Source organism: Cryptomeria japonica, chromosome 1 (genome assembly GCF_030272615.1).
Source record: "Cryptomeria japonica chromosome 1, Sugi_1.0, whole genome shotgun sequence".
NCBI lineage: Eukaryota > Viridiplantae > Streptophyta > Pinopsida > Cupressales > Cupressaceae > Cryptomeria > Cryptomeria japonica.
The window spans coordinates 540,499,646-540,524,177 of NC_081405.1; the positions used below are offsets into that span (position 1 = coordinate 540,499,646).

The following is a 24,532-nucleotide window of genomic DNA, read 5'->3' on the forward strand; positions in this document are numbered from 1 at the left end:
AGTGAAGCAATTCCCAATCGAAGCCCTGCTGTATTTGACGGCGACGATTTTCCTCTCTCTTTTGCTTTCGATCCAGATATTTGTCAAAATATCTTACGAGTCTTGAAATCGTAATATCTTTTTTGATTTCCCTTTTAGGATTTGGCTTGCGACGTGGCTTTTGCATCATTTCTTTTAGTCTCTCGAAAAGACTCGACTGTGGTCGAGGTATCCAATTGTTGACCACTGATACTTTTCGTCTTTGAGAACGGACAGCTCCTTTTACTAAAAATCTACGAAAATCTCCTTCATATGGATAACTAAAGACATGTATGTCTTTAGTTACGAGGTCCTCCTCTGCTTCGTCCTCCGCTTCGTTCGCTATTTCTTGTTCTGGTATTTGCTCTTGTTCTTCTGATTGTTGGTTCTCATCTTTGAACCATTGAGAGAAGCCTTTCAGAATTCCTTGTTCGCTCTTTTTTTGTTCATCTTCAAGCTCTAGCTCTTTGATTTTCTCAAAGGGTTTAATAACAATTAAATGCCGAGCTTTTTTTGGACGAGTTTCCAGACAATCTTTGACACACATAGTATCATAAATGCCCGATATTATCGTTGAGGGCCATTTAGGCACAATGCACCTATTAAAGTCTCAGATTCGAGGTTCATAATCATTAACAATCGCTTTCTTCTTCAGTTCCATGAATTTGAGATAAAGGGCATAGAAATCAAAAAAATCTTGAAAATCTTGATCAAGTTTCTTTTTATTTTTCTTTTTAGCGTTGCTCTTTTTAGAAGGAAGATCCTTATCCGAAATCTCCTGAGGGATCTTTTTAGTATCTATAGATACCTCAGAATTTGGTAGTTCATCTGAGCTCATTAAAAAAAATCGCTCATAAAGTAAAGCCTGCTCCGTAGGAAGAACGCTAACAAGCAATTCCGATTTCGTACCGGTGGTTTCAAGAAAAATCTGCAATAAATATTGAATGAATATTTTTTTATTGCAAGAAGCGATTTCCTTTTCTATCCGTCTGGTTAGAGGCGCCGGAGCCAATGTTTTCAACACATATTCGACTGAATCTTTCGGATAAACAGCTTCAAATCTTGACAATAAATTTGCCAATGAAGCGTCATCCAAAAATTTCCTTTTTTCCTGTTCTTCTAATAAGAAGATACGAATTTTATCGAGCCACCATTTGGAAATAATTTTTATTTTTTCGTTTCGTAGTTGAACGATTTTCTCCTTATTTTCTGGTCGAATTAAGGAAATTCGATCAAGTTGGTTGGTAGAATCATGGGCGTTTTTCTGTAATTGCTCGGTAGAATCATCTGGAGGTAGCATCCACGGTGATTTAAATTGATTCACCGACCCGCGGAATGGCCCGCTCAGTAAAGGATCGTGTATTTCTGGAAGATAATTTCCATCTTTAGTTCTAGAAAATCTGATTTTTTTTTCTATCACATCTACAAGAGGGGATCCATTGCTTAGAGCTCTCACTCGATCTTCAAGTTCGAGTGCTAGGAAGCTTTTTTTCTCTCCTTTTTTTGATACCCATTCAAAAAGGTGATCCTGATTTCGATCAAGACTTTGATCGCCGAGGTTTACCATTTTTGCAAAGAAAGAGATACTGGGTGGAGCTGTGAAAGATAGTCTTTGATGCCCATCACTGAGACAAGCATCAAAGAAATATTCGGCTACTTGGCTCTTCACAGGGCCACGAAGAATGAAATTTCCTACACCCACGTATCGGGTGGGTACGTTAAATCGGTTGTAATCAAAAAATAGTAATGGCCAGGTTTTTATTAATATGTTGGATAAAGCCAAATCTGCATCAGTTTCTTTGCTCAGTTCTTTTAAGGATAGCACCCTTACCATTTTGCGAGAAATGGAAGAAAGAGAAACAGTAGCTTTAATTTTTTTTTTCTTCTTTGAAGTTTTTTGTTTATAATCATCTTTGTAAGCTTTTTTCTTTTGATCAAGTTCTTGCGAAGATTCCTCAAATTCTTCTAGAGGGCCCTGAAGAAAGGCTCGGTTATCCACGTATTTTGTCACGAAAAGTGACGGATTTTTCCCGTAGCATGCCAGCATAAAGTAACCAAAGAAAATGACTTGAAAAGTGAAAGCAAAGAGCTGCCTCCTTTTGCCCAATTTTAAAGGCGAATCGCCTTCGACGCGTAAACAAAAGAGGTTCGTGATTTTGACGAATAAAATTTGCCCTGTGAGCCATCCGGCTGCGGTGCTCATCAGAAATAAAAGGCTTCCACTGTACCTAAATAACATGATGTTGATGAGCCGCGGATAGACGGATTTACCGAAAAGGGCAGGATTCAGCAATTGTAGAGCGATTCCAAGAAAAAACTCGATCACCGGATTATTCATCCAAGGGAACAACACATTGGAGAAAAGAATCCTGATAAAAAGAAATAAAAAGACTGGCACAAACATTAGAGTCATCGCGTGAGGTTTCAAAACGAAGCTATAGATAGGGCACAGATAAATGGATGAAAAAATTATAACTTGCCCAAGAAACGAACCGCTAAGAATCAATTTTCCCGTAGGAATGCTTTTATCACCATTTGTATCTAAGATCTTATCCTTAATCAACAAGGATCTGAGATAATACATCTGAGCGGGACCAATTGGCAATGTTGATAAAAACCCATAATACACCCCGAAAAGCACATATGCACCGTCCAAAACAACGGTTTTTTATCAGCTGTAGTCAAAAGAATATCCCTCATAGGAGCCCAAATATGAATCGGTAAATATAGCCTGGATAGAATAGGAAACATTCAATGCGATTAGATGAAAATAAAGGAATATTTACAATTCCCGAATTTGGTAAAATACAACTTGAAGGATTTGATCGTTTTATCGAGCAAGGCTTAATAGAAGAACTCAATAAGTTTTCAAAAATTGAAAGCCCAAAAAAAAAAAGAAAATTTCTCCTTTTTGGGAATGAATATAAATTAACAGAACCTTCCATTAAAGAGAGAGATGCTGTATATATGTCTCTTACATATCACTGTCAATTATATGTACCAGCAAGATTGATTAAGAAAACTAAAACTCGTGAAAAGATAAAGAACCGGATGATTTTATATCTGGGAGATATTCCTTTAATGAATTCTAAAGGAACTTTTGTAATAAATGGAAATTACAGAGTCGTGGTCAATCAAATATTAAGAAGTCCCGGTATTTATTACACTTGGGAACGAAAACCGTCGGGAAACATTATCTATATTGGCACAATAATTTCAGATTGGGGAGGAAGATCAAGATTAGAGATCAAGAAAAAAACAAAAAAGATATGGATTCGTGTAAGCAGAAAAAAAAAAATTTCTGTGTTGCTTTTCTTATTGGCTATGGGTCTAAATTCCAAAGATATTTTCAACTATAAGAATATCTTAGCATTTTTCAAGTACTCGGAGGAGTATTATACATATTTCTATTGGTATGGCGGGAAGGAAGAAGCCATCTTGGAACTTTATAAAGAGCTCTACATAAGTGACGAGATAGAAAAAGAAAATTGTGAATTTTCCGATATATATGAAAAAGTAAGAGCATTTTTTCGAATGAAATGTGCATTAGGAAAGAATGGTCGACGAAATCCGAATAAAAAGCTAAGTCTTGATATACCCGAGAATGAAATTTTTTCATTACCGCACGATGTATTGGCTGCTGTGAATTACCTCATCAAAGTGCGATTTGGAACGGGTACACCCGATGATATAGATCACCTACAAAATCGATATATTCGTTCTGTAGCAGATTTATTACAAGAGCAGTTACGATTCGCCCTAATTGATTTCAGAGAAGCAATTGAAAAAACTATATTATCTGCATCAACCAATCCTAAAAAGAGAATAACTAATAAATTGGAAACGTTAATTCCATTAACGGAAACTTTTCAAGATTTTTTTGGTTTACACCCTTTATCACAATTTTTGGATCAAACTAATCCATTGGCAGAAATAGTTCATAGTCGAAAAGTGAGCTCTTTGGGCCCTGGAGGATTGACAAGTCGAACGTCTACTTTTCGTACACGGGATATTCATCCTAGTCATTATGGACGTATTTGTCCGATTACGACATCTGAAGGAATAAATGTTGGGCTTATTGGATCGTTATCTATTTATGCAACGCTTGGTCATTACGGCTCTTTACAAAGTCCATTCTATAGGCTATCTGAGAGATCGAACGAAGAACAAATGGTTTATCTATTACCGGGAGAAGATGAATACTACCGGATAGCTACAGGAAATTCTCTGGCATTAAATCAAGGGGTTCCAGAGGAACAATTTACTCCAGCTCGATTTCAACAAGAATTTTTATTTTTTGCATGGGACCAAATTCATTTCAGAAGTATTTTTCCTTCCCAATATTTTTCCGTTGGAGTTTGCCTTATTCCTTTTATCGAGCATAATGATGCGAATCGTGCTTTAATGGGTTCTAATATGCAGCGTCAAGCAGTTCCACTTGTTCAACCTGAGAAGTGTATTGTCGGAACTGGATTGGAGGGTCAAGCAGCTCTAGATTCAGGAAGTGTAGCTATAGCTAAGCAAGGGGGAAAAATAAAGTATATTGATGGTGAAAATATCACCATAACTTCATCTGTTGCTCGAAACAATATAGAAACAGAATTGATTCTATATCAACATTCTAATAGCGATACTTGTATGCATCAAAAACCCCGAGTTCGCCAAGGGGAGTATGTAAAGAGGGGACAAATTATAGCAGACAGTGCAGCTACAGCAGGGGGAGAACTTTCTTTGGGAAAAAACATCTTAGTGGCCTATATGCCATGGGAAGGATACAATTTTGAAGATGCAATACTTATTAGTGAACGTCTGGTATATCAAGACATTTTTACTTCTTTCCAGATCGTAAGATACGAAATTGGAGTTTATTTTACGAACCAGGGCCCTGAAGTAATAACTAGAGAAATACCTCATTTAGATGCTTACTTACTTCGTCATCTGGACGAAAACGGCCTTGTAATGATAGGATCTTGGATAGAAACAGGTGATGTATTAGTAGGTAAATTGATACTGGAAGCAGAAGAAGACTCACTATTAAATACTCCAGAAGGAAAATTATTACAAGCTTTATTTGATATTAAGGCACCTACTGGAAAAGAAAATTGTTTTAGAGTCCCTAAAGGTGTAAAAGGTCGAGTTATCGATGTGAGATGCTTTCAGGAGTTCGAGGAAGACGATTATCTCGGCGATATTGTAGAAAAAGTTCATGTATATATTTTACAAAAACGTAAAATACAAGTAGGCGATAAAGTAGCTGGAAGGCATGGTAATAAAGGTATTATTTCAAAAATTTTGCCCAGGCAAGATATGCCTTATTTACAGAATGGAACACCAGTGGACATGGTATTAAATCCATTAGGGGTACCTTCACGAATGAATGTAGGACAGATCTTTGAATGTTTGCTTGGTTTAGCAGGAAAACTAATGAACAAACATTACAGACTAGCACCTTTTGACGAAAGGTACGAGCGAGAAGCTTCTAGAAAACTAGTCTTCTCTGAGCTTTATAAAGCTAGCGAGCAAACAGCTAATCCATGGGTATTTGAACCTGATCATCCTGGAAAACATAGATTAATTGATGGAAGAACAGGAAAGGTATTTGAACAACCTGTTACAATAGGAATAGCTTATATATCGAAATTGTGCCATCAAGTTGATGACAAAATTCATGCACGTTCCAGTGGACCTTATACACTGGTTACACAACAACCTCTCAAAGGAAAATCCCACCGAGGAGGGCAACGAGTAGGAGAAATGGAAGTTTGGGCTTTACAAGGTTTTGGTGTTGCTTATATCTTACACGAGATGCTTACTTTAAAATCTGACCATATGGATACTCGTGAAAAAATATTTGGTGCCATTTTCAACGGAGAACCAATGCCTAAACCTAGCACTCCTACAGAATCTTTCCGATTGCTCAGTAGAGAACTACGATCTTTAGCTCTAGAATTGAATCATACTATTCTATCTGAGATAGACTTTCAGATAGATAAGAAGGAAGTTTGATCAAAATGAATCAAAATTTATTTTTTATGAGTGACCAGGATAAACACGAACAACTTCGAATTGGATTAGTTTCCCCCGAGCAGATTCTCGCTTGGTCTGAAAGAATATTACCTAATGGAGAAAGAGTCGGACAAGTTACTACAGAACGCACTTTAGATCATGCCGGATTAATTGTATTCTGGGCTGGAGCAATGAATCTATTTGAAGTGGCTCATTTTGTACCGGAAAAACCTATGTATGAACAAGGATTGATTTTACTTCCCCATCTAGCGACTCTAGGATGGGGAGTCGGTCCTGGTGGGGAAATCGTGGACACTTTTCCCTATTTTGTATCCGGGGTACTTCACTTAATTTCTTCTGCAGTTTTAGGCTTCGGTGGTATTTATCACGCACTAATTGGACCCGAAACTTTAGAAGAATCTTTTCCATTTTTTGGTTATGTATGGAAAGATAGGAACAAAATGACCACAATTTTAGGTATTCACCTAATCTTTCTAGGTGTTGGTGCTTTTCTCCTAGTGTTTAAGGCTTTGTATTTTGGTGGCATATATGATACTTGGGCTCCCGGCGGTGGAGATGTAAGAAAAATTACGAACCTTACGCTTAACCCAAGTACTATATTTGGTTATTTACTTAAATCCCCTTTTGGAGGGGAGGGATGGATTGTTAGCGTTGACAATCTAGAAGATCTAATTGGAGGACATGTGTGGTTAGGTTCCATTTGTATCTTCGGTGGTATCTGGCACATCTTAACAAAACCTTTTGCGTGGGCTCGCCGCGCGTTTGTATGGTCCGGAGAAGCTTACTTATCCTATAGTTTGGCGGCTCTCTCTGTCTTTGGTTTCATTGCTTGTTGTTTTGTTTGGTTTAACAATACAGCTTATCCCAGTGAATTCTATGGACCTACCGGCCCAGAGGCCTCTCAAGCACAAGCATTTACTTTTCTAGTTAGAGACCAACGTCTTGGAGCTAGTGTGGGGTCTGCCCAAGGGCCTACTGGTTTAGGTAAATATCTTATGCGTTCTCCTACTGGAGAAATTATTTTTGGAGGGGAAACGATGCGTTTTTGGGATCTTCGTGCTCCCTGGTTGGAACCTCTAAGAGGTCCTAATGGTTTGGACCTGAGTAAGCTGAAAAAAGACATACAACCTTGGCAAGAACGACGTTCAGCAGAATATATGACTCATGCTCCTTTAGGTTCTTTAAATTCTGTGGGTGGTGTAGCTACCGAGATTAATGCGGTCAATTATGTCTCACCTCGAAGTTGGTTAGCCACCTCTCATTTTGTTCTAGGATTTTTCTTTTTCGTAGGTCATTTGTGGCATGCAGGAAGAGCTCGTGCAGCTGCAGCAGGATTTGAGAAAGGAATTGATCGTGATTTTGAACCTGTTCTTTCCATGACCCCTCTTAATTAAACCAGAGATAAAACTAGATATTATCTTTATTGAAAGGCGGGATAGTTATATCCTTTGTCATTATTCTTCCAGCTGAATCCTTGTTGCTCGGCTATAGAATATAGCCGAGCATTTTTTTGGTACTGAACTAAGTTCTATCTAGGATTTTTCTTTTTTGTAAGTTAGGTTTAGTTGTTCGATGAACAAAAGGAGAGAGAGGGATTCGAACCCTCGATAGTTTTTGAACTATACTGGTTTTCAAGACCAGAGCCATCAACCACTCGGCCATCTCTCCCGAATTAGCATAACTCATTTTATGCTGACAGATAATATCTGTCTATAGGGCTATCAGTGATATATATATATATATATATCATGATGATAAAAATAAAATTGATTCTTTTATACTAAAAGAAAAATTTGAGAATTTCGATTTATTTATGATCAAATAAAAATCCGTAGTGCATTTTACTCAAAATTGACCGGATAGGGATCGAATGGTATAGCCTTTTGAATCTGTTGGAAACTTTTTAAGATCACAACCATGACTATTGCGTTCCAATCGTCTGTGTTTGCATTAATTGCAATTTCAACTCTACTAGTGATTGGTGTACCTGTCGCACTTGCCTCTCCTAATGGTTGGTCAAGTAACAAAAATGTACTATTTTCCGGCGTATCATTATGGATTGGATCAGTCTTTTTAGTAGGTATTCTAAATTCTTTCATATCTTAAGATATGTTTTAAGATCTTTTGGGTTTCAAATTTCCCTCTCCCCCCTCTCTAGGGGGCATCATAAATTATTCACAAGGGAATTTACGATAAATTTGAAAAAACCAGGTAATGAGAGTATTCAAGGGAGAGGTTTTTTTTATTAGTATGATTGATAATTGATCAATCAGTCTATTCAAATTGAAAAATTGACCTACATAGAATGGTAATATATGGGTATATATTATACCCATATATCGAGTCAAATGCGGGTATGGTTGAATGGTACAATTTCTCCTTGCCAAGGAAAAGATGCGGGTTCGATTCCCGCTACCCGCCCATCTGTAGTATAGAATAGAATTATGAATTAGTTATTCGTTTAGTCATATTTTTTATCTTCTTTATACATAAGGCCAAGATAAATGGGATGAACCATCCTTTTTGGATATAAAAACTTATTGTGTCTTTGCGGAGACGGGATTTGAACCCGTGACTTCAAGGTTATGAGCCTTGCGAGCTACCAAACTGCTCTACTCCGCGCTATCCCCTCATATTACCTTTGTTATAATACCCCAAAATGGGTACATCGAGCAATCCCTTGGGTATGCTATTCTCCCTCCTATATAGGGAGGGAGGATAGCATAATAATAACTTTAAGCAATTTTTTTGAACCTACCAACTCGATTTGGTCACCCCAGCCAACAAACATGCGTGAGCCATTTCACGGATTATATATCCGGATAATTCAAAGTCTCTATAATTGGCTCTGGGTCTTCCAGTCTTCAAACAACGTCGACGAAGACGTGTAGGTGCACTATTACGCGGTAGAGATTGTAATTTTCTATAAATATCCAATTTATCATCCAGTGATGAGACTTCGCTCATCTCTTTTTTCAAAGATTGGCGAAGCAAATTATATTTCCTTTCCAATCTTTGTTTCTTTTTCTCTCTTTGAATGAGACTTTTTCTTGCCATAATGATTCAGCTAGTTTATATAAATAATATAGATCAAATTTGAGATGGAGAAGTATTACGTGGATTACTCTTTCTTTTTATGCATAGAGATTAGATAGAAAATCTAAATATTAGAATAAAATGAAAAAGAATTAACCGAATTTGCCTGATGTAGAGGCGATTAAGAAAGCTGCATAGGTGAATATATAGCCTACAGAAAAGTGAGCTAATCCAACTAATCGCGCTTGAACAATGGAAAGAGCTACCGGCTTATCCCTCCATCGAACTAAATTAGCCAAAGGTGTGCGTTCATGAGCCCATGCAAGAGTTTCAATCAGTTCTTGCCAATATCCACGCCAAGAAATAAGAAACATAAATCCAGTAGCCCAAACAAGATGCCCAAATAAGAACATCCACGCCCATACAGATAAACTGTTCATACCAAAAGGATTGTATCCATTAATTAGTTGTGAAGAATTTAACCAAAGATAATCTCTTAACCATCCCATTAAATAAGTGGAAGACTCATTAAATTGAGCTACATTTCCCTGCCATAAGGTAATATGCTTCCAATGCCAATAGAAAGTAACCCATCCAATGGTATTCAACATCCAGAAAACTGCTAAATAAAAAGCATCCCAGGCCGAAATATCGCAAGTACCGCCCCGTCCCGGACCATCGCAAGGAAAACTATAACCAAAATCTTTCTTATCAGGCATTAGCTTAGAACCGCGCGCATCTAAAGCACCTTTTACTAAAATCAATGTAGTTGTATGCAAACCTAGAGCAATAGCATGATGAACCAAAAAGTCTCCGGGACCAATTGTTAAGAACAGTGAATTTTTATTATCGTTAATAGCACTCAACCAACCGGGTAACCATAAGCTTTTGCCAGCATTGAATGCTGGATCATTTGCTGAAGATAAGAGTACATCAAAACCATATAAGGTCTTACCATGAGCAGATTGTATCCATTGAGCAAATATGGGTTCAATCAAGATTTGCTTTTCTAGAGTACCAAAAGCGAGCATAACATCGTTATGAACATAAAGTCCCAAGGTATGAAAACCTAGGAATAAACTAACCCAACTCAAATGAGAGATTATGGCTTCCTTATGCTCCAACATTCTCGCCAATACATTATCCTTATTCTGTTCTGGATTATAATCTCTAATGAGAAATATAGCTCCATGAGCAAATGCCCCTGTCATAATGAATCCGGCAATGTATTGATGATGAGTATACAATGCAGCTTGGGTAGTAAAATCTTGCGCTATGAATGCATAGGCAGGTAAAGAATACATGTGTTGAGCTACCAAGGAAGTAACAACTCCCAAAGAAGCTAGAGCAAGACCTAATTGAAAGTGAAGAGAATTATTGATTGTGTTGTAAAGACCCTTATGCCCGCGTCCTAATAAGCCTTTCGGAGGAACATGTGCTTCTAAAATATCTTTTATACTGTGTCCAATCCCAAAGTTGGTTCTATACATATGGCCAGCAATGAAAAACACAAATGCAATAGCTAAATGATGATGCGCGATATCAGTTAGCCACAAACTTTGTGTTTGTGGGTGAAATCCCCCGAGAAGAGTTAGAATAGCAGTTCCCGCCCCTTTAGTAGTACCAAATAAATGACTACTGGAATCAGGATTTTGAGCATAAAGATTCCACTGACCTGTAAAAAGTGGTTCCAGCCCTTCGGGATGCGGTAATACATCTAAAAAATTATCCCATCTTATGTGTTCTCCTCTTGATTCAGGAATAGCGACATGAACTAAATGCCCCGTCCAAGCCAAAGAACTGACTCCGAAAAGCCCTGACAAATGATGATTGAGACGAGATTCGGCATTTTTAAACCATGAAACACTTGGTTTCCATTGAGGTTGTAGATGCAACCAACCCGCTGTTAAAAAGAGAGCAGAAAGAAATAGCAAGAAAAGAGCTCCAGTATAAAGATCTTCATTAGTGCGTAAGCCAATTGTATACCACCACTGATAAACACCGGAATAAGCAATATTGACCGGACCGGGGGCACCTCCTCGGGTAAAGGCTTCTACGGCCGGTTGACCAAAATGAGGATCCCAAATTGCATGAGCAATAGGTCTTACATGTAAGGGGTCGCGGACCCATGCTTCGAAATTGCCTTGCCAAGCTACGTGGAACAAATTACCAGAGGTCCACAGAAAGATTATAGCTAACTGACCAAAGTGAGAAGCAAAAATCTTTTGATAAAGACGCTCTTCGGTAATATCATCATGACTCTCAAAGTCATGTGCAGTAGCAATACCAAACCAAATACGACGAGTAGTTGGGTCCTGGGCCAAGCCTTGGCTGAACTTTGGAAATCTTGATGCCATAATGCTTTTCAAATCCTCCTAGTCATTATCCTACTGCAATAATTCTTGCTAGGAAGAACGCCCATGTTGTGACGATTCCACCCAGAAGGTAATGAGCTACTCCTACAGCACGTCCTTGGACAATACTCAAGGCTCTTGGCTGGATAGCAGGAGCAACTTTTAATTTATTATGAGCCCAAACAATAGATTCAATAAGTTCTTGCCAATATCCACGGCCACTAAATAGGAACATTAAACTAAATGCCCAAACGAAATGAGCACCTAAGAATAAAAGGCCATAGGCAGATAATGAAGAACCGTAAGATTGGATTACTTGAGAAGCTTGTGCCCATAGAAAGTCACGAAGCCACCCGTTAATTGTAACGGAACTCTGTGCAAAGTTTCCTCCTGTAATATGAGTTACCACTCCCTGATCACTTATACTACCCCAAACGTCAGACTGCATTTTCCAACTAAAATGAAATATTACTACCGAAATTGCATTGTACATCCAGAATAATCCTAGGAAGACATGATCCCAAGCAGATACTTGACATGTTCCTCCTCTACCAGGCCCATCGCAAGGAAAACGAAAACCAAGATTCGCTTTATCGGGTATTAAACGAGAACTGCGAGCAAATAAAACACCTTTCAGTAATATTAATACAGTCACATGGATAGTAAATGCATGAATATGGTGTACTAAAAAATCCGCAGTTCCTAATGGAATAGGTAACAAAGCCACTTTGGCACCTACTGCTACCAAATCGCCGCCTCCCCAGGTTAAGCTGGTGCTTGCTGTTGCATCAGGAGCTGTCAAACTGGGTGCTAAAGCATGAGTGTTTTGTACCCATTGAGCAAAGATAGGTTGTAATTGTATAGCAGTATCTGAAAACATATCTTTAGGACGTCCTAAAGCACTCATAGTATCATTATGAATATATAGACCAAAACTATGGAAACCTAAGAAAATACATGCCCAGTTGAGGTGTGATACGATTGCATCACGATGTCTCAGAACACGGTCTAAAAGATTGTTGTATTGAGTAGTCGGATCATAGTCTCTTACCATAAAAATAGCTGCATGTGCAGCAGCGCCAACTATGAGAAATCCACCAATCCACATATGGTGCGTGAACAGAGACAGTTGGGTACCATAGTCAGTAGCTAGATATGGATAGGGAGGCATAGAATACATATGGTGAGCTACGACAATAGTTAAAGACCCTAACATAGCTAGGTTAAGAGCTAATTGAGCATGCCATGAAGTAGTTAAGATCTCGTAAAGACCTTTATGTCCTTCCCCTGTAAATGGACCTTTATGAGCTTCCAAAATATCCTTGAGGTTATGACCAATAACCCAATTGGTTCTATACATATGACCAGCGATTAGAAAAAGAACTGCAATAGCCAAATGGTGGTGTGCAGTATCGGTCAGCCACAGACCCCCCGTTACTGGGTTGAGTCCTCCGCGAAAAGTCAAAAAATCTGAATATTCCGACCAATTCAGGGTGAAAAATGGGGTCAATCCCTTAGCGAAACTGGGATAAAGTTGAGCTAAAAGCTCACGATTTAAAATAAACTCATGAGGAAGTGGTATCTCTTTAGGGTCCACTCCAGCATCTAAGAGTTGATTAATAGGTAAAGAAACATGTATTTGGTGTCCTGCCCAAGATAGAGAGCCAAGTCCTAGTAACCCTGCTAAATGGTGGTTCAACATGGATTCTACATCTTGGAACCAAGTCAATTTTGGAGCAGCTTTGTGATAATGGAACCAACCAGCAAAAAGCATTAACGCTGCAAAGATCAATGCACCAATTGCGGTGCAGTAAAGTTGCAATTCACTAGTTATTCCGGATGCTCGCCAAATCTGGAAGAACCCAGAGGTTATTTGTATTCCTCGAAAACCTCCACCCACATCTCCATTCAAAATTTCTTGGCCTACTATCGGCCAAACTACCTGAGCACTGGGTTTAATGTGAGTAGGATCGCCTAGCCATGCTTCATAATTGGAGAAGCGAGCGCCGTGAAAGTACATCCCACTTAGCCAAATAAATATTATTGCTAATTGACCAAAATGAGCACTAAATACTTTGCGGGAGATCTCTTCCAAATTATTGGTATGGCTATCAAAATCGTGAGCATCAGCATGTAGGTTCCAGATCCAGGTGGTAGTATTAGGTCCCTTGGCTAGTGTCTTTGAGAAATGACCGGGTTTAGCCCATTTTTCAAAAGAGGTTTTAACAGGATCCCTATCCACTATGATCTTTACTTCTGGTTCCGGTGAACGAATGGTCATTGAGTTCTCCTCTTTCCAGACGAGACATGAGAAAAAACCCGCCGAATAAAAAAAAAGATATATTCTCAACTCGTTCCTCTCTTTATTTCCCAGTTCAAAACTAGAGCGACTATGATAGGGAAGTCGATTTGAGACAGGTGTTCATATTTATTATGACATATCTGATAGGTGCTTAATGGACCGTTGCGAGATATAAAACGTCTTTCCCGTCGAGTGGTAAAAAAAGATATCAATATTAATACAATCATTATCTTCATATCCAGATTTATTTATCCATATCTCTGGACCCATATGTTACAGATCACTTTTATAATTCAAAAGAACTTTGAATTGATAAATTATTAATGAATCTTTAATAAATTATATCTCTGGACGGGATTTGCCCATAGAGAAAAGATTTTTTTCATTAACGATCCATAGAAAGTATTCTTTGTTTTATTTTAAACATATTTTTTTATAATGACAATGCAATAAGAGAAGCTAATTCGCTCGAATAGTATGAAAAATGGATTTATCCTGTCTGGATAAATTTCATATTCTTGACGATTTCGCAGTATAGTAATCGAGACATTTTCATTCTCCAAAACGTCCTGTAATCTTTAACCGATTTTGTGCTTCGATATAATTGCTTGGAGCAAGCGCTATAGCTTGTTTCCAATACTCAGCAGCTTGATCAAACCAAGCTTCCGCAATTTCAGGATCTCCCTGTTGAATGGCCTGTTCTCCTCGGTCGGGATAGATCAACTTCTAAAAGTTTTCTTCCCTTAGAACCGTACTTGAGAGTTTCCTACCTCATACGGCTCAATCAACTATTCTTTAGTCCTTTACCCAAACTTCCAAAATAGAAGAAATACGTTCAGGTTAACCGAAAGAACAGAATGGGTCAATGACATGAGTTTCAAACTTCACTTTCGATAAATGATCAGGTTTTCTCCTTTCTCCCACCCTAAAAAAGATGAAGTATTAGAAATAAAGAGATCTACTTCAGATTAGATCAGATAAAAATCTTTTTAAGAGGTAACTATCTATGTTCTGTATAGAAATTTTGAAGAATACTTTCCTACCAGGAAAGTACTTCACGTCTTTAGGATCCGATGCTACACCACTGCTCAATAGCCTAGTAAATCAACCCTATTACATAAATTGAATCCTTTTTTTTGCCCATGAGCAGATTTGATCGTATCAGCCCGAACTTTCAATAATTGATCTTTATGGTGCTTTTTCCATCAATTGAATTGATTTTATTTTATCCATGGACTATCCAGGCTATATTTACCGATTCATATTTGGGCTCCTATGAGGGATATTCTTTTGACTACAGCTGATAAAAAACCGTTGTTTTGGACGGTGCATATGTAGAAAGCCTCTTTTTTTTTTCTTTTCCGTAGTTCTAAACGAATTCATTCTATAGTACAGATAGCCGCACGTAATGACAGATCAAGGCCGTATTATTAAGAGCTTGTGGTAAAGACGGGTTTCGTTCTAATGCCTGGAAATAATATTCCAAAGCCTTAGTATGTTCCCCATTACTCGTGTGGATAAGACCTATATTATATAATATATAACTTCGGTCATAGGGGTCAATTTCCGGTCGCATGGCTTCATAATAATTTTGTAAAGCTTCCGCATATTCCCCTTCGGATTGAGCTGACATTCGTTACGGTCGTTCATTCAATTGAAATGATCTCCGCTTCAAAACCGTACATGAGAATTTCACCTCATACGGCTCCTCCTTTTTTTACAGAATAAGGGAAGTAATCCATTAAATGGACAAAAAAATAGTTTCTTATATTATGAATTAACAGGAACTAGCGTATTTCCGATGAATCTCTAGCTATCCTTCTTGCAAAGATTTTTTTCTAAATACCAAGTATTTTAGCTTAGCACTATAAACATAACCTCTACCAATTTCTTTGTCCTTAACGCACTGTATTTTACGGGGATTATTCACTTCAACAGTCTCCGATGGTTCTAGCGGTATCCGAAATACAAACGAGATGGATGTTTGTTGCCTCAACCATTCTAACTAGCCCTTCATTAAAAAGGTTTTGTGTATTATAACGAAGCATTTGTGTTGTCGATTTTAACGCGTAGTGCTTTTTCCCCTATGCATACCTATCATATAGATTTGACCATTAACATCTATGTAATAGATATAACCTTTTGCTTAATACTAGAATCTCAGAAGATCAAAGCATCTAAGGCTGCATAAATCGGGGATACACGACAGAAAGAATTGTTCTATTTCTAAAACTCACCTTCACTAAGCGTAAGTTTTCTTTAACTTAACTTAATAAATATTCCGCCATTCTACGAAACGAGAAAAAGCAGAAAGAAAAAAATATCAAATCACACCATCTCTGTAATAGGTAAATGCCTTTTTCTCCCCTGAAGCCATTGGGATTATCTGCAATAATATATCCGCTACAATTGTGAAAGTCTTGTCGATAAAATTGTCATTTCTTTGAGATCTAGGCATAGTCAATTATAAATTTGATAATTTTTTTTTTATTCCCCATACGGAAATGATTCCATGAACAAAATTATATTCCAATGCACAATAGTATAATAAATGGATTTCCTTACGATCGCAAATATGTAAACATTATCATTTTTTCTAAATAAAGAAAAAATGGGAATATTTGAAAGAGTTCATTCAATTTATTGATGAACAATAAATTGAATTTTAGACAATGTTTATATCTATATATGCAAATTTAAGAAATATCGCACTCGTTTGCTCATGATCCCAAGGATCAAACGAGCAAGTAAACGGTAAATTGGTGAAGAGTCAATTTTCTGCTTTTTGATAAAATCAGGATCGTGTGTGTTCATACTTATTCTAAAACATAGAATATATTGAGTATAGTCATTATGATATAATTTGTACCATTCATTCTTACCGAAAAATGATTCATAATATATGTATATATAGGATCATTCTGGATCAATAGATCTGGCTTAATTTCACAATTGGATCGGCAATAAAACCCCGAATAAGATAAAATATCTTGAAATAAGAAGAAAAGAAGGAGTGTGGTAAAATACTCTTTTGTCTTTATGCCAGATTTCATAAATACTTTACTTATGCAAAAGTAAGTTATCACATAATAAAACTTGTTCTTTTCATTTTGTCGACAAATGAAGAGATCGTATAGGAAAGATGGCTGAGCGGTTCAAGGCGTAGCATTGGAACTGCTATGTAGGCTTCTGTTTACCGAGGGTTCGAATCCCTCTCTTTCCGTATATTCGCCTTAGTCTTTTTTGCATCGTTTTCTCATGAATCTAAACCCAATAAGATGCTTTCATCCTCCCGCAATATCCTTCTATTTCGGGATAGAGAAAATAAAAAGAGTAAAGGTATGGCAAAGGAAAAAAAGAAATATTAAAAATATAATTCGTCAATCAATGTATTATTGACAATGACATTGTCATGTAACATACAGAGGGACAGATGCGCAGAGATCCTTTCTTTTCATTCCCAATTTAAACTCGACGGGAATAGTATTCTACGACCAATAATTCATTAATCTTCAAACCGATACGGTTATTATCTATTATTTTTTTAACTAATCCACTATATTGTGACTTTTTTTTAATACGATTTAAATGGGGTGGCACCCTCATCTTATCCTTCTGAAAAATATCTATATTGTTATTAATTCTATCTCTCAACCTTTGTTTATCCTTTATAGATATAAAATCTTGGGGTTTGCAACGATAACTTGGTATATCTACTATACGATCATTGACCAGGATATGCCTATGGTTGACTAATTGTCTGGCTTCAGGAATGGTAAGCGCCATACCCAATCGAAAAAGGATATTATCCAAGCGCATTTCAAGTAATTGCAATAGAACCTGACCTGTTGATCCCTTGGCTCTTCTAGCAATACGAACATATTGAAGTAATTGGCGTTCTGTAAGTCCATAATGAAAACGTAATCTTTGTTTTTCTTTTAGACGGACAGGATATTTAGAAGGTTTAGGAGGTTTAGAATGTTTTTTTTTACTAGGCTGTTCCGTTCTATTGGGTGTTTTCTTACTTAGTCCTGGTAAAGTTTTGAGACGATTTATTATTTTTAAACGAGGTCCGCGATAACGAGACATAAAAAACTCCTTATTTCAAGAAATGAACAAATAATGTTGGAAAGAGGAATAATATAAAGAGTACGAATATTGGAATTATTTTCTATAGAAATAGAGAAACAAATTATTTTTCAATTTTGTTTCTATTGTAGAGAGAAAAAAAGATATGTTTCAATCATTCATTTCTAGTTGAAACAGATTATGCCAGGGCAGACCCGGCGGACCGGCGATCAGAAATGGAAGAGTCTTTTCCTTATTTCATAGATTTCAACGTTGATAATGGAAGAAATGAAAAGAATAAAAACGAGCCAGCTATCAGGATCGAACCGATGACCATCACATTACAAGTGCGACGCTCTAACCTCTGAGCTAAGCAGGCTCATATGCATGCAGTATGTAGTCACATACTTATTGGCTTAAATGAAAAAATCTCTTTGAAATCGCTAGAATTATAGTGAATCGAATTAGAATAATGCAATTCAGATTAAAATGAAACATTGCGTCAATTGATATTAATTTATTAAAATAAAGCAACAATGGGGCGTGGCCAAGCGGTAAGGCAGCAGGTTTTGGTCCTGTTATTCCGAAGGTTCGAATCCTTCCGTCCCAGGTGGAACAGTATTATTGAAAAAAGAAATAAGAAGAAAAAAAATTCTTTTTTGATTTCTCATCCTTTCATAGACTATACTTATAGAACGGAAATATGATTTCAATAAGATCTAAATATAGAAAGGGATATTTTTGTGGTGTACGATGGGAATACAGATCAAATTGAGATAGAGATAAAGTCTAATTTATGAAATTAGCCTATTGGATGTACGCTGGTCCTGCTCATATTGGAACCCTACGAGTAGCTAGTTCTTTCAAAAATGTGCATGCCATTATGCACGCTCCTCTAGGAGATGACTATTTCAATGTAATGCGTTCTATGTTAGAACGCGAAAGAGATTTTACTGCTGCAACTGCTAGCATAGTAGATCGTCACGTACTAGCACGTGGATCTCAAGAAAGAGTTGTGGATAATATTCTCCGGAAAGATAAAGAGGAACATCCTGATCTTATCATATTGACACCTACATGTACCTCTAGTATTTTGCAAGAAGATTTACAGAACTTTGTGAATAGAGCATCCATAATTTCTGATTCCGACGTAATTTTTGCAGATGTTGATCATTATCAAGTAAATGAAATTCAAGCAGCGGATAGAACTTTAGAACAGGTGGTTCGATATTATTTAGATAGATGTCATAGACAAGAAAAATGGGATCAATTTCTAACCGATGTGCCTTCTGTCAATATAATTGGAATTTTTACATTGGGTTTTCATAATCAACACGATTGTCGTGAGTTAAGACGTTTATTACGAGATTTGGACATCCAAATTAATCAAATAATTCCTGAAGGAGGATCTGTAGAAGAGCTTCAAAATTTACCAAAAGCTTGGTTCAATTTAATTCCTTATCGTGAAGTGGGCTTGATGACAGCAATGTATTTAAATAAAGAATATGGTATGCCTTACATATCTACAGCTCCCATGGGAGCTGTAGATATGGCGGAGTGGATCCGCCAGATTCAAAAAAATGTGAATACCTTGGCTCTTAGTTCATCGAGTAAAAGAGTGGATTATGAACCTTATATCGACGGACAGACTCGATTTGTTTCCCAAGCTGCTTGGTTTTCAAGATCTATTGATTGTCAGAATTTGACGGGCAAAGAAACAGTTGTTTTTGGTGATACAACGCACGCTGCTTCAATCACTAAGATACTTGTTCGAGAAATGGGGATTCGTGTGAGTTGTGCAGGTACTTATTGCAAACATGATGCGGAATGGTTCAAAGAGCAAATTCAAGGTTTCTGCGATGAAATACTGATCACAGATGATCATGCTGAGGTAGGAGATATGATCGCTCACATGGAACCATCTGCAATATTTGGTACTCAAATGGAACGTCATATTGGTAAACGTCTTGATATTCCTTGTGGAGTTATTTCTGCACCAGTTCATATACAAAACTTTCCCTTGGGATACCGACCCTTTCTAGGTTACGAAGGTACTAATCAAATAGCTGATCTAGTTTATAACTCATTTGCTCTGGGTATGGAGGACCATCTTCTAGATATTTTTGGTGGTCATGATACTAAAGAAATAATATCCAAATCATTGTCTACGGATATAGGCCTAATTTGGAATCCTGAAAGTCGACTAGAATTAAGTAAAATTCCTCGTTTTGCCAGAGAAAAGGTAGAAAGAAATACTGAGAAATTTGCACGACAAAAGGGGATTGAAACCATTACTGTCGAAGTAATGTACGCAGCTAAAGAAGCGTTGAATACCTAGCTCACTAGAGCAATGAATATATACATATATATATATTCAAAATGTATTATAGAAATTGAGTTAATGACTATTCATAATTACATATCCATTTTGTATCAGATCAGAGATCTATCTTATCATAAAAATGAGTCTAAAAGCATGTGGTAGAAAGCAACGTGAAACTTGAACGACATGATTAGTTCTGTGGATTATGGCATCCGCTATTTTGACTCGAAGATGCTCTTAGCTCAACATTTATCTCCTTAAAAAGATATGTTTAATAGACCAGGTATCGATTTCTTTTTTTTTTCAATTAGGGGCAGAATCTAGGGTTAATGTAAATTAAATCAACGAGCTATAACCACTTTGTAAGTTTACATCGAGCTAAAAAAAAAAAAATAGATGAAAGACGGCAAGTGGAGAGAAATATTCCACTCTATTAGTAATATTATCTTATTATTTAAGATAACTCAAGCATACTTGAGCTAAGAATACAGATTTTATCTGTCATTTTCCTTTTTTAATAATTAAAAGGAATAAGATATCTAATATTATCTATTTGTTCTATAATTAGGGAGATCCTAATTAAACAATTATTTCAATTACTCGAGCCGTATGAAGATAAACCTTCATATACGCTTTCCAGGGGGGGGGGTAGAAGGAGGTATTTTGTTTATCTAGCCCAATGAGCTACCTATCGAATTGACGTTAAGTCTCGAAGCGAACGAAGAGCTCTTCAGGAATTGAGTTTTTAGAATCCAATGAATAAGAATGAAACTCGTTTAATTTATAGTGCTATTGTTCATTTTCTCGAATTAGGAGCTCAACCTACGGAAACTGTTCATGGTATTTTTAGGGAAAAATTGATCATTTTAAACGTGCTTTAAATTTATTAAAAAAAGGGAGGGGGATATAAATAATGCGTCTACGTCTAGGTCCAATAAATTTATCAATAACTTTCAATCATATAAGATTTTTTTATTATACACGTTTTGTTTCGTGGTTGTTTTCTTATTATCCATTTTTATTTCTCTTATTATATGTTCATTTCATGTATTTTTTTGCCCTGCGATCTTATATAGGGAAGCACATAAGGAATCTTTTTCAACGTGTATGGAAATGAAAAAGATTAGAGCTGTTCCACCGAGAACGAACCGAATGGAGGAAATAAAAAGCGAAAAAATTTGATTATATTTAATGAATATAAACCTTTTTTTACTGCCATTCCTAACGGTCTTCTCTTTCTATTTCTAATAATTTTTCATCTTATTATAGTTAGTGCCAATCCAACAGTCAATCCCAACATTTTGGGATTGACAATAGCATATATTTTGAATATAATAAAAGTGAGTATCTCCACCATTTTATGGTGAATTCGTTTAACGGATCAGAAATAACCTGATCCGGAAAGATCACTTGATCTGATTCAGAAATGGTAAAGTTCAATTATATATCCCTTGATGATTTCTTTTTTTAAAGGTTCTATTTCTGTCGTTCAATCAGAACGATTGTTAAAATATCGATTAAAGTAACTGCGTATTCCACTACGACTGTATCTCTCCAAATAAGGGTTGCTAACTCAATGGTAGAGTACTCGGCTTTTAAGTGCGACTATGGTCTTTTAGACATTCGGATGAACTACTAAATTCGTCTATACCATCGGTAAAATTAGTAAGGCTACGACTGATCCTGAAAAGTAAATAAAATGGAAAAAGCAGCATGTCGTTCTAAGAATCTCAACTTTCTTTCTTTTTTGATCAGAAGCGGATTTTATCCAAGAAATTATGCATGCATGTAAAGACATATTATTTACATGTATGTATAATAAAAAAAAATGGATTGATCTTGAAATAAGATCAAATAAATTGAGAGTGCGAGTGATTAAGTCAAGTGAGTCAATGGATAAAGCTGGATGGCTTGAATCATAAGTAAAACCAGAAGAACGAGCTTCTGTTCCTCATTTCAACGAGGAATTCCCTTTACTAATCGGAAGTTAAGAGCCTTTTAGTAACCGATAAAGGAAGTTTTCCCTGTAGTAAATCAGGGTTTGTACATCCACAATGAGTCCTAAGTACTCAAAGAAAAATGTGTAAGAGAAATAGTGTACTGACCAGGTTAATTGTATTCCATGAGTCAGGAGAGCGATCGGACCGCCAAAATAAAAGATTTTCGTTCTTCCTCATGACGAATGAAGATCTATGTGAAGAAAATTATCAGATAGATATTTTCTATTATGTCCTAACTAGATCGCACCATGTATCATTTAATAATCCAAGAGGTTATTCTTGGGTCCGGGGGTTTTTAAAAAATGGGTGAATTCCAAAGAAATGAAAACAAACATAAATCTTGGCAACAATTCTTTTTATATCCGCTTTTTTTTCGGGAAGATCTTTACGCAATTGCTCATGATCATCATTTAGATAGATCTGGTTCCTCCGAACCAACGGAAATTTTAGTTTCTAATTTTTTGAGTTTCCTAACTGTAAAACGTTCAATTCGTCGGATGCGTAAACAAACTAATTCCATTAGTTTATTCGGGAATTCCGATCCAAATAAATTGATTGAATGCAATAAGAATTTTTATTCTAAATCGATACTAGAAGGTTTTACAATTGTCTTGGAAGTTTCGTTCGCAATGCGATCAAAACATTTCATAGAAGGAATGAATGGGTGGAATAGTCTCCGATCCATCCATTGCCTATTTCCTCTTATGGAGGATAAGTTACCGCATTCCAATTATATATCAGATATACGAGTGCCCTACTCAATTCATCCGGAAATTTTGGTTCGAATTTTTCGTCGCTGGATTCGAGATGCTCCTTCTTTGCATTTATTACGATCCATTCTCCATGAATGGAAAAATAGTTTTAGTCGAGAAAATTTGCAGAAAGCTCTGATTACACAGATAGAAAATACGAGGTTCTCCCTGTTCCTTTGGAATTCTTATGTGTATGAATGCGAATCGTTTTTAATTCCTCTTATTAAACGATTTTTTAATTCACAATCGTTGTTATATGGATCTTTTCCCGATCGAACTCATTTTGATAAAAAGATCAAAGATATTGTTCTATTTCCCCGTAAAATTTCAACAAAAAAGATCTGGTTGTTGAAGGATTCTTTCATCCATTATGTGAGATATGGAGAAAGATCCCTTATGGCTCTAAAGGGTACGCACCTTCAAGTGAAAAAATGTAGATATCATCTGTTTCATTTTTGGCAATACTATTTTCATCTTTGGTTTCAACCGTATAGGATATGCAGTCTTCAATTATCCAAGACTTCTTTTTCTTTTTTAGGTTATTTTCTGCATGTTAAAATGAAACCTCTCGTGGTTAGGGTCAAAATGCTAGACGATTTATTCATTACCGATCTCATTACCAATGAATTAAACCCAATAGCTCCGATTAGAGCAATTCTTTTCTTTTTGGCTAAAGAAAAGTTTTGTGACATCTCAGGGTGGCCAATTAGTAAATTGTCTTGGACCAGTCTATCAGATGATGATATCCTCGATCGATTCGATCGAATTTGGATAAATCTTTTTCATTACTACAGTGGATCAATCAATCAAGAGGGTTTATATCATATAAAATATATACTTCTACTTTCGTGTGCTAAAACTTTGGCCTGTAAACATAAAAGTACAATACGTGTAGTTCGGGAACAATTAGGTTCGGAACTCTTTACAAAATCATTTTCAAAAGAAAAATTCATTTCTTCGTCCTTTTCAAAAACTCGTTCACAGAGAGAACGAATTTGGAATTCAGAAATTAGCCAGATAAATCCCCTGGCTAATTTCTGGCAAAAGATGCAGAATAAACAAATAGAAAACTGATTTGACCAATGAAATGCTTATTGAGCAATTGCCAAGATCAATTTATGATCCTATAGCTCTTTTCCACCCGGGAATCCCACCAAATGATTAGTAAATTACTACATGGAGAAAGCCGTGTGCAATGAAAATTGCAAGCACGGTTTGGGGAGAGATTTCTTGCTCTTATAAAAAGAAAGAGCGGATAATCCACTCCATCCGATGAGCTCCGGGTTCAAGTCCCGGGCAACCCAGAGTACTAGAATCTAGTACCTAAAGGTATTTTTACTTATCATCCAATCCAATTCATGTTATTCATTGCTCTTAATAAGCAAGAGAGGCGGCATCCCACTATTCGGGAATCATCTGAGAAATGATAAGGTCTTTCTTACCCAGTTTTCTCCAATAACATTTAACTTCAAGGTAATAAATACTATTATTATATTACCTTGAATCATAAAGAAAGAAGGAATGCTCATAGAGCGCATTAATACCGGTATTAATACCTACAGATATTATACTATTCAAAAGTATTTCAATATATGTGCATATAGTTTATGGAGGAAGATACCATGAATTTCTATAGTATTCATAAAGATGTC

General features: G+C 36.5%; 5 protein-coding genes and 4 non-coding genes across 9 annotated transcripts; 3 read left to right on the forward strand and 6 right to left on the reverse strand.

Moving 5' to 3' along the window:
• The first annotated feature begins 2,768 nt into the window (after window positions 1-2,768).
• On the forward strand, window positions 2,769-6,170 carry LOC131875447 (DNA-directed RNA polymerase subunit beta-like). The gene has a single exon (XM_059219760.1). It carries the CDS (start codon window positions 2,773-2,775, stop codon window positions 6,022-6,024), a length of 3,252 nt encoding a protein of 1,083 aa, XP_059075743.1. The 5' UTR covers window positions 2,769-2,772; the 3' UTR covers window positions 6,025-6,170.
• Window positions 6,171-7,626: 1,456 nt separating this feature from the next.
• TRNAS-UGA (transfer RNA serine (anticodon UGA)) lies at window positions 7,627-7,713 on the reverse strand. Its single transcript has one exon. It is a non-coding gene; the product is annotated as a tRNA-Ser (tRNA).
• An 880-nt stretch (window positions 7,714-8,593) lies between these two features.
• Window positions 8,594-8,667, reverse strand: TRNAM-CAU (transfer RNA methionine (anticodon CAU)). The gene has a single exon. It is a non-coding gene; the product is annotated as a tRNA-Met (tRNA).
• Window positions 8,668-8,964: 297 nt separating this feature from the next.
• On the reverse strand, window positions 8,965-11,438 carry LOC131027560 (photosystem I P700 chlorophyll a apoprotein A2-like). The gene has a single exon (XM_057957645.2). The coding sequence runs from the start codon at window positions 11,436-11,438 to the stop codon at window positions 9,234-9,236; it is 2,205 nt and encodes a 734-aa protein (XP_057813628.2). The 3' UTR covers window positions 8,965-9,233.
• Window positions 11,439-11,463: 25 nt separating this feature from the next.
• Window positions 11,464-14,497, reverse strand: LOC131027559 (photosystem I P700 chlorophyll a apoprotein A1). Its single transcript, XM_057957644.2, has one exon. The coding sequence runs from the start codon at window positions 13,714-13,716 to the stop codon at window positions 11,464-11,466; it is 2,253 nt and encodes a 750-aa protein (XP_057813627.2). The 5' UTR covers window positions 13,717-14,497.
• Window positions 14,498-16,873: 2,376 nt separating this feature from the next.
• TRNAS-GGA (transfer RNA serine (anticodon GGA)) lies at window positions 16,874-16,960 on the forward strand. The gene has a single exon. It is a non-coding gene; the product is annotated as a tRNA-Ser (tRNA).
• A 242-nt stretch (window positions 16,961-17,202) lies between these two features.
• Window positions 17,203-17,826, reverse strand: LOC131027513 (small ribosomal subunit protein uS4c-like). Its single transcript, XM_057957596.2, has one exon. It carries the CDS (start codon window positions 17,824-17,826, stop codon window positions 17,203-17,205), a length of 624 nt encoding a protein of 207 aa, XP_057813579.2.
• Window positions 17,827-18,111: 285 nt separating this feature from the next.
• TRNAT-UGU (transfer RNA threonine (anticodon UGU)) lies at window positions 18,112-18,184 on the reverse strand. The gene has a single exon. It is a non-coding gene; the product is annotated as a tRNA-Thr (tRNA).
• A 30-nt stretch (window positions 18,185-18,214) lies between these two features.
• Window positions 18,215-21,444, forward strand: LOC131057476 (light-independent protochlorophyllide reductase subunit B). Its single transcript, XM_057991658.2, has one exon. The coding sequence runs from the start codon at window positions 18,602-18,604 to the stop codon at window positions 20,141-20,143; it is 1,542 nt and encodes a 513-aa protein (XP_057847641.2). The 5' UTR covers window positions 18,215-18,601; the 3' UTR covers window positions 20,144-21,444.
• Window positions 21,445-24,532: the final 3,088 nt, after the last annotated feature.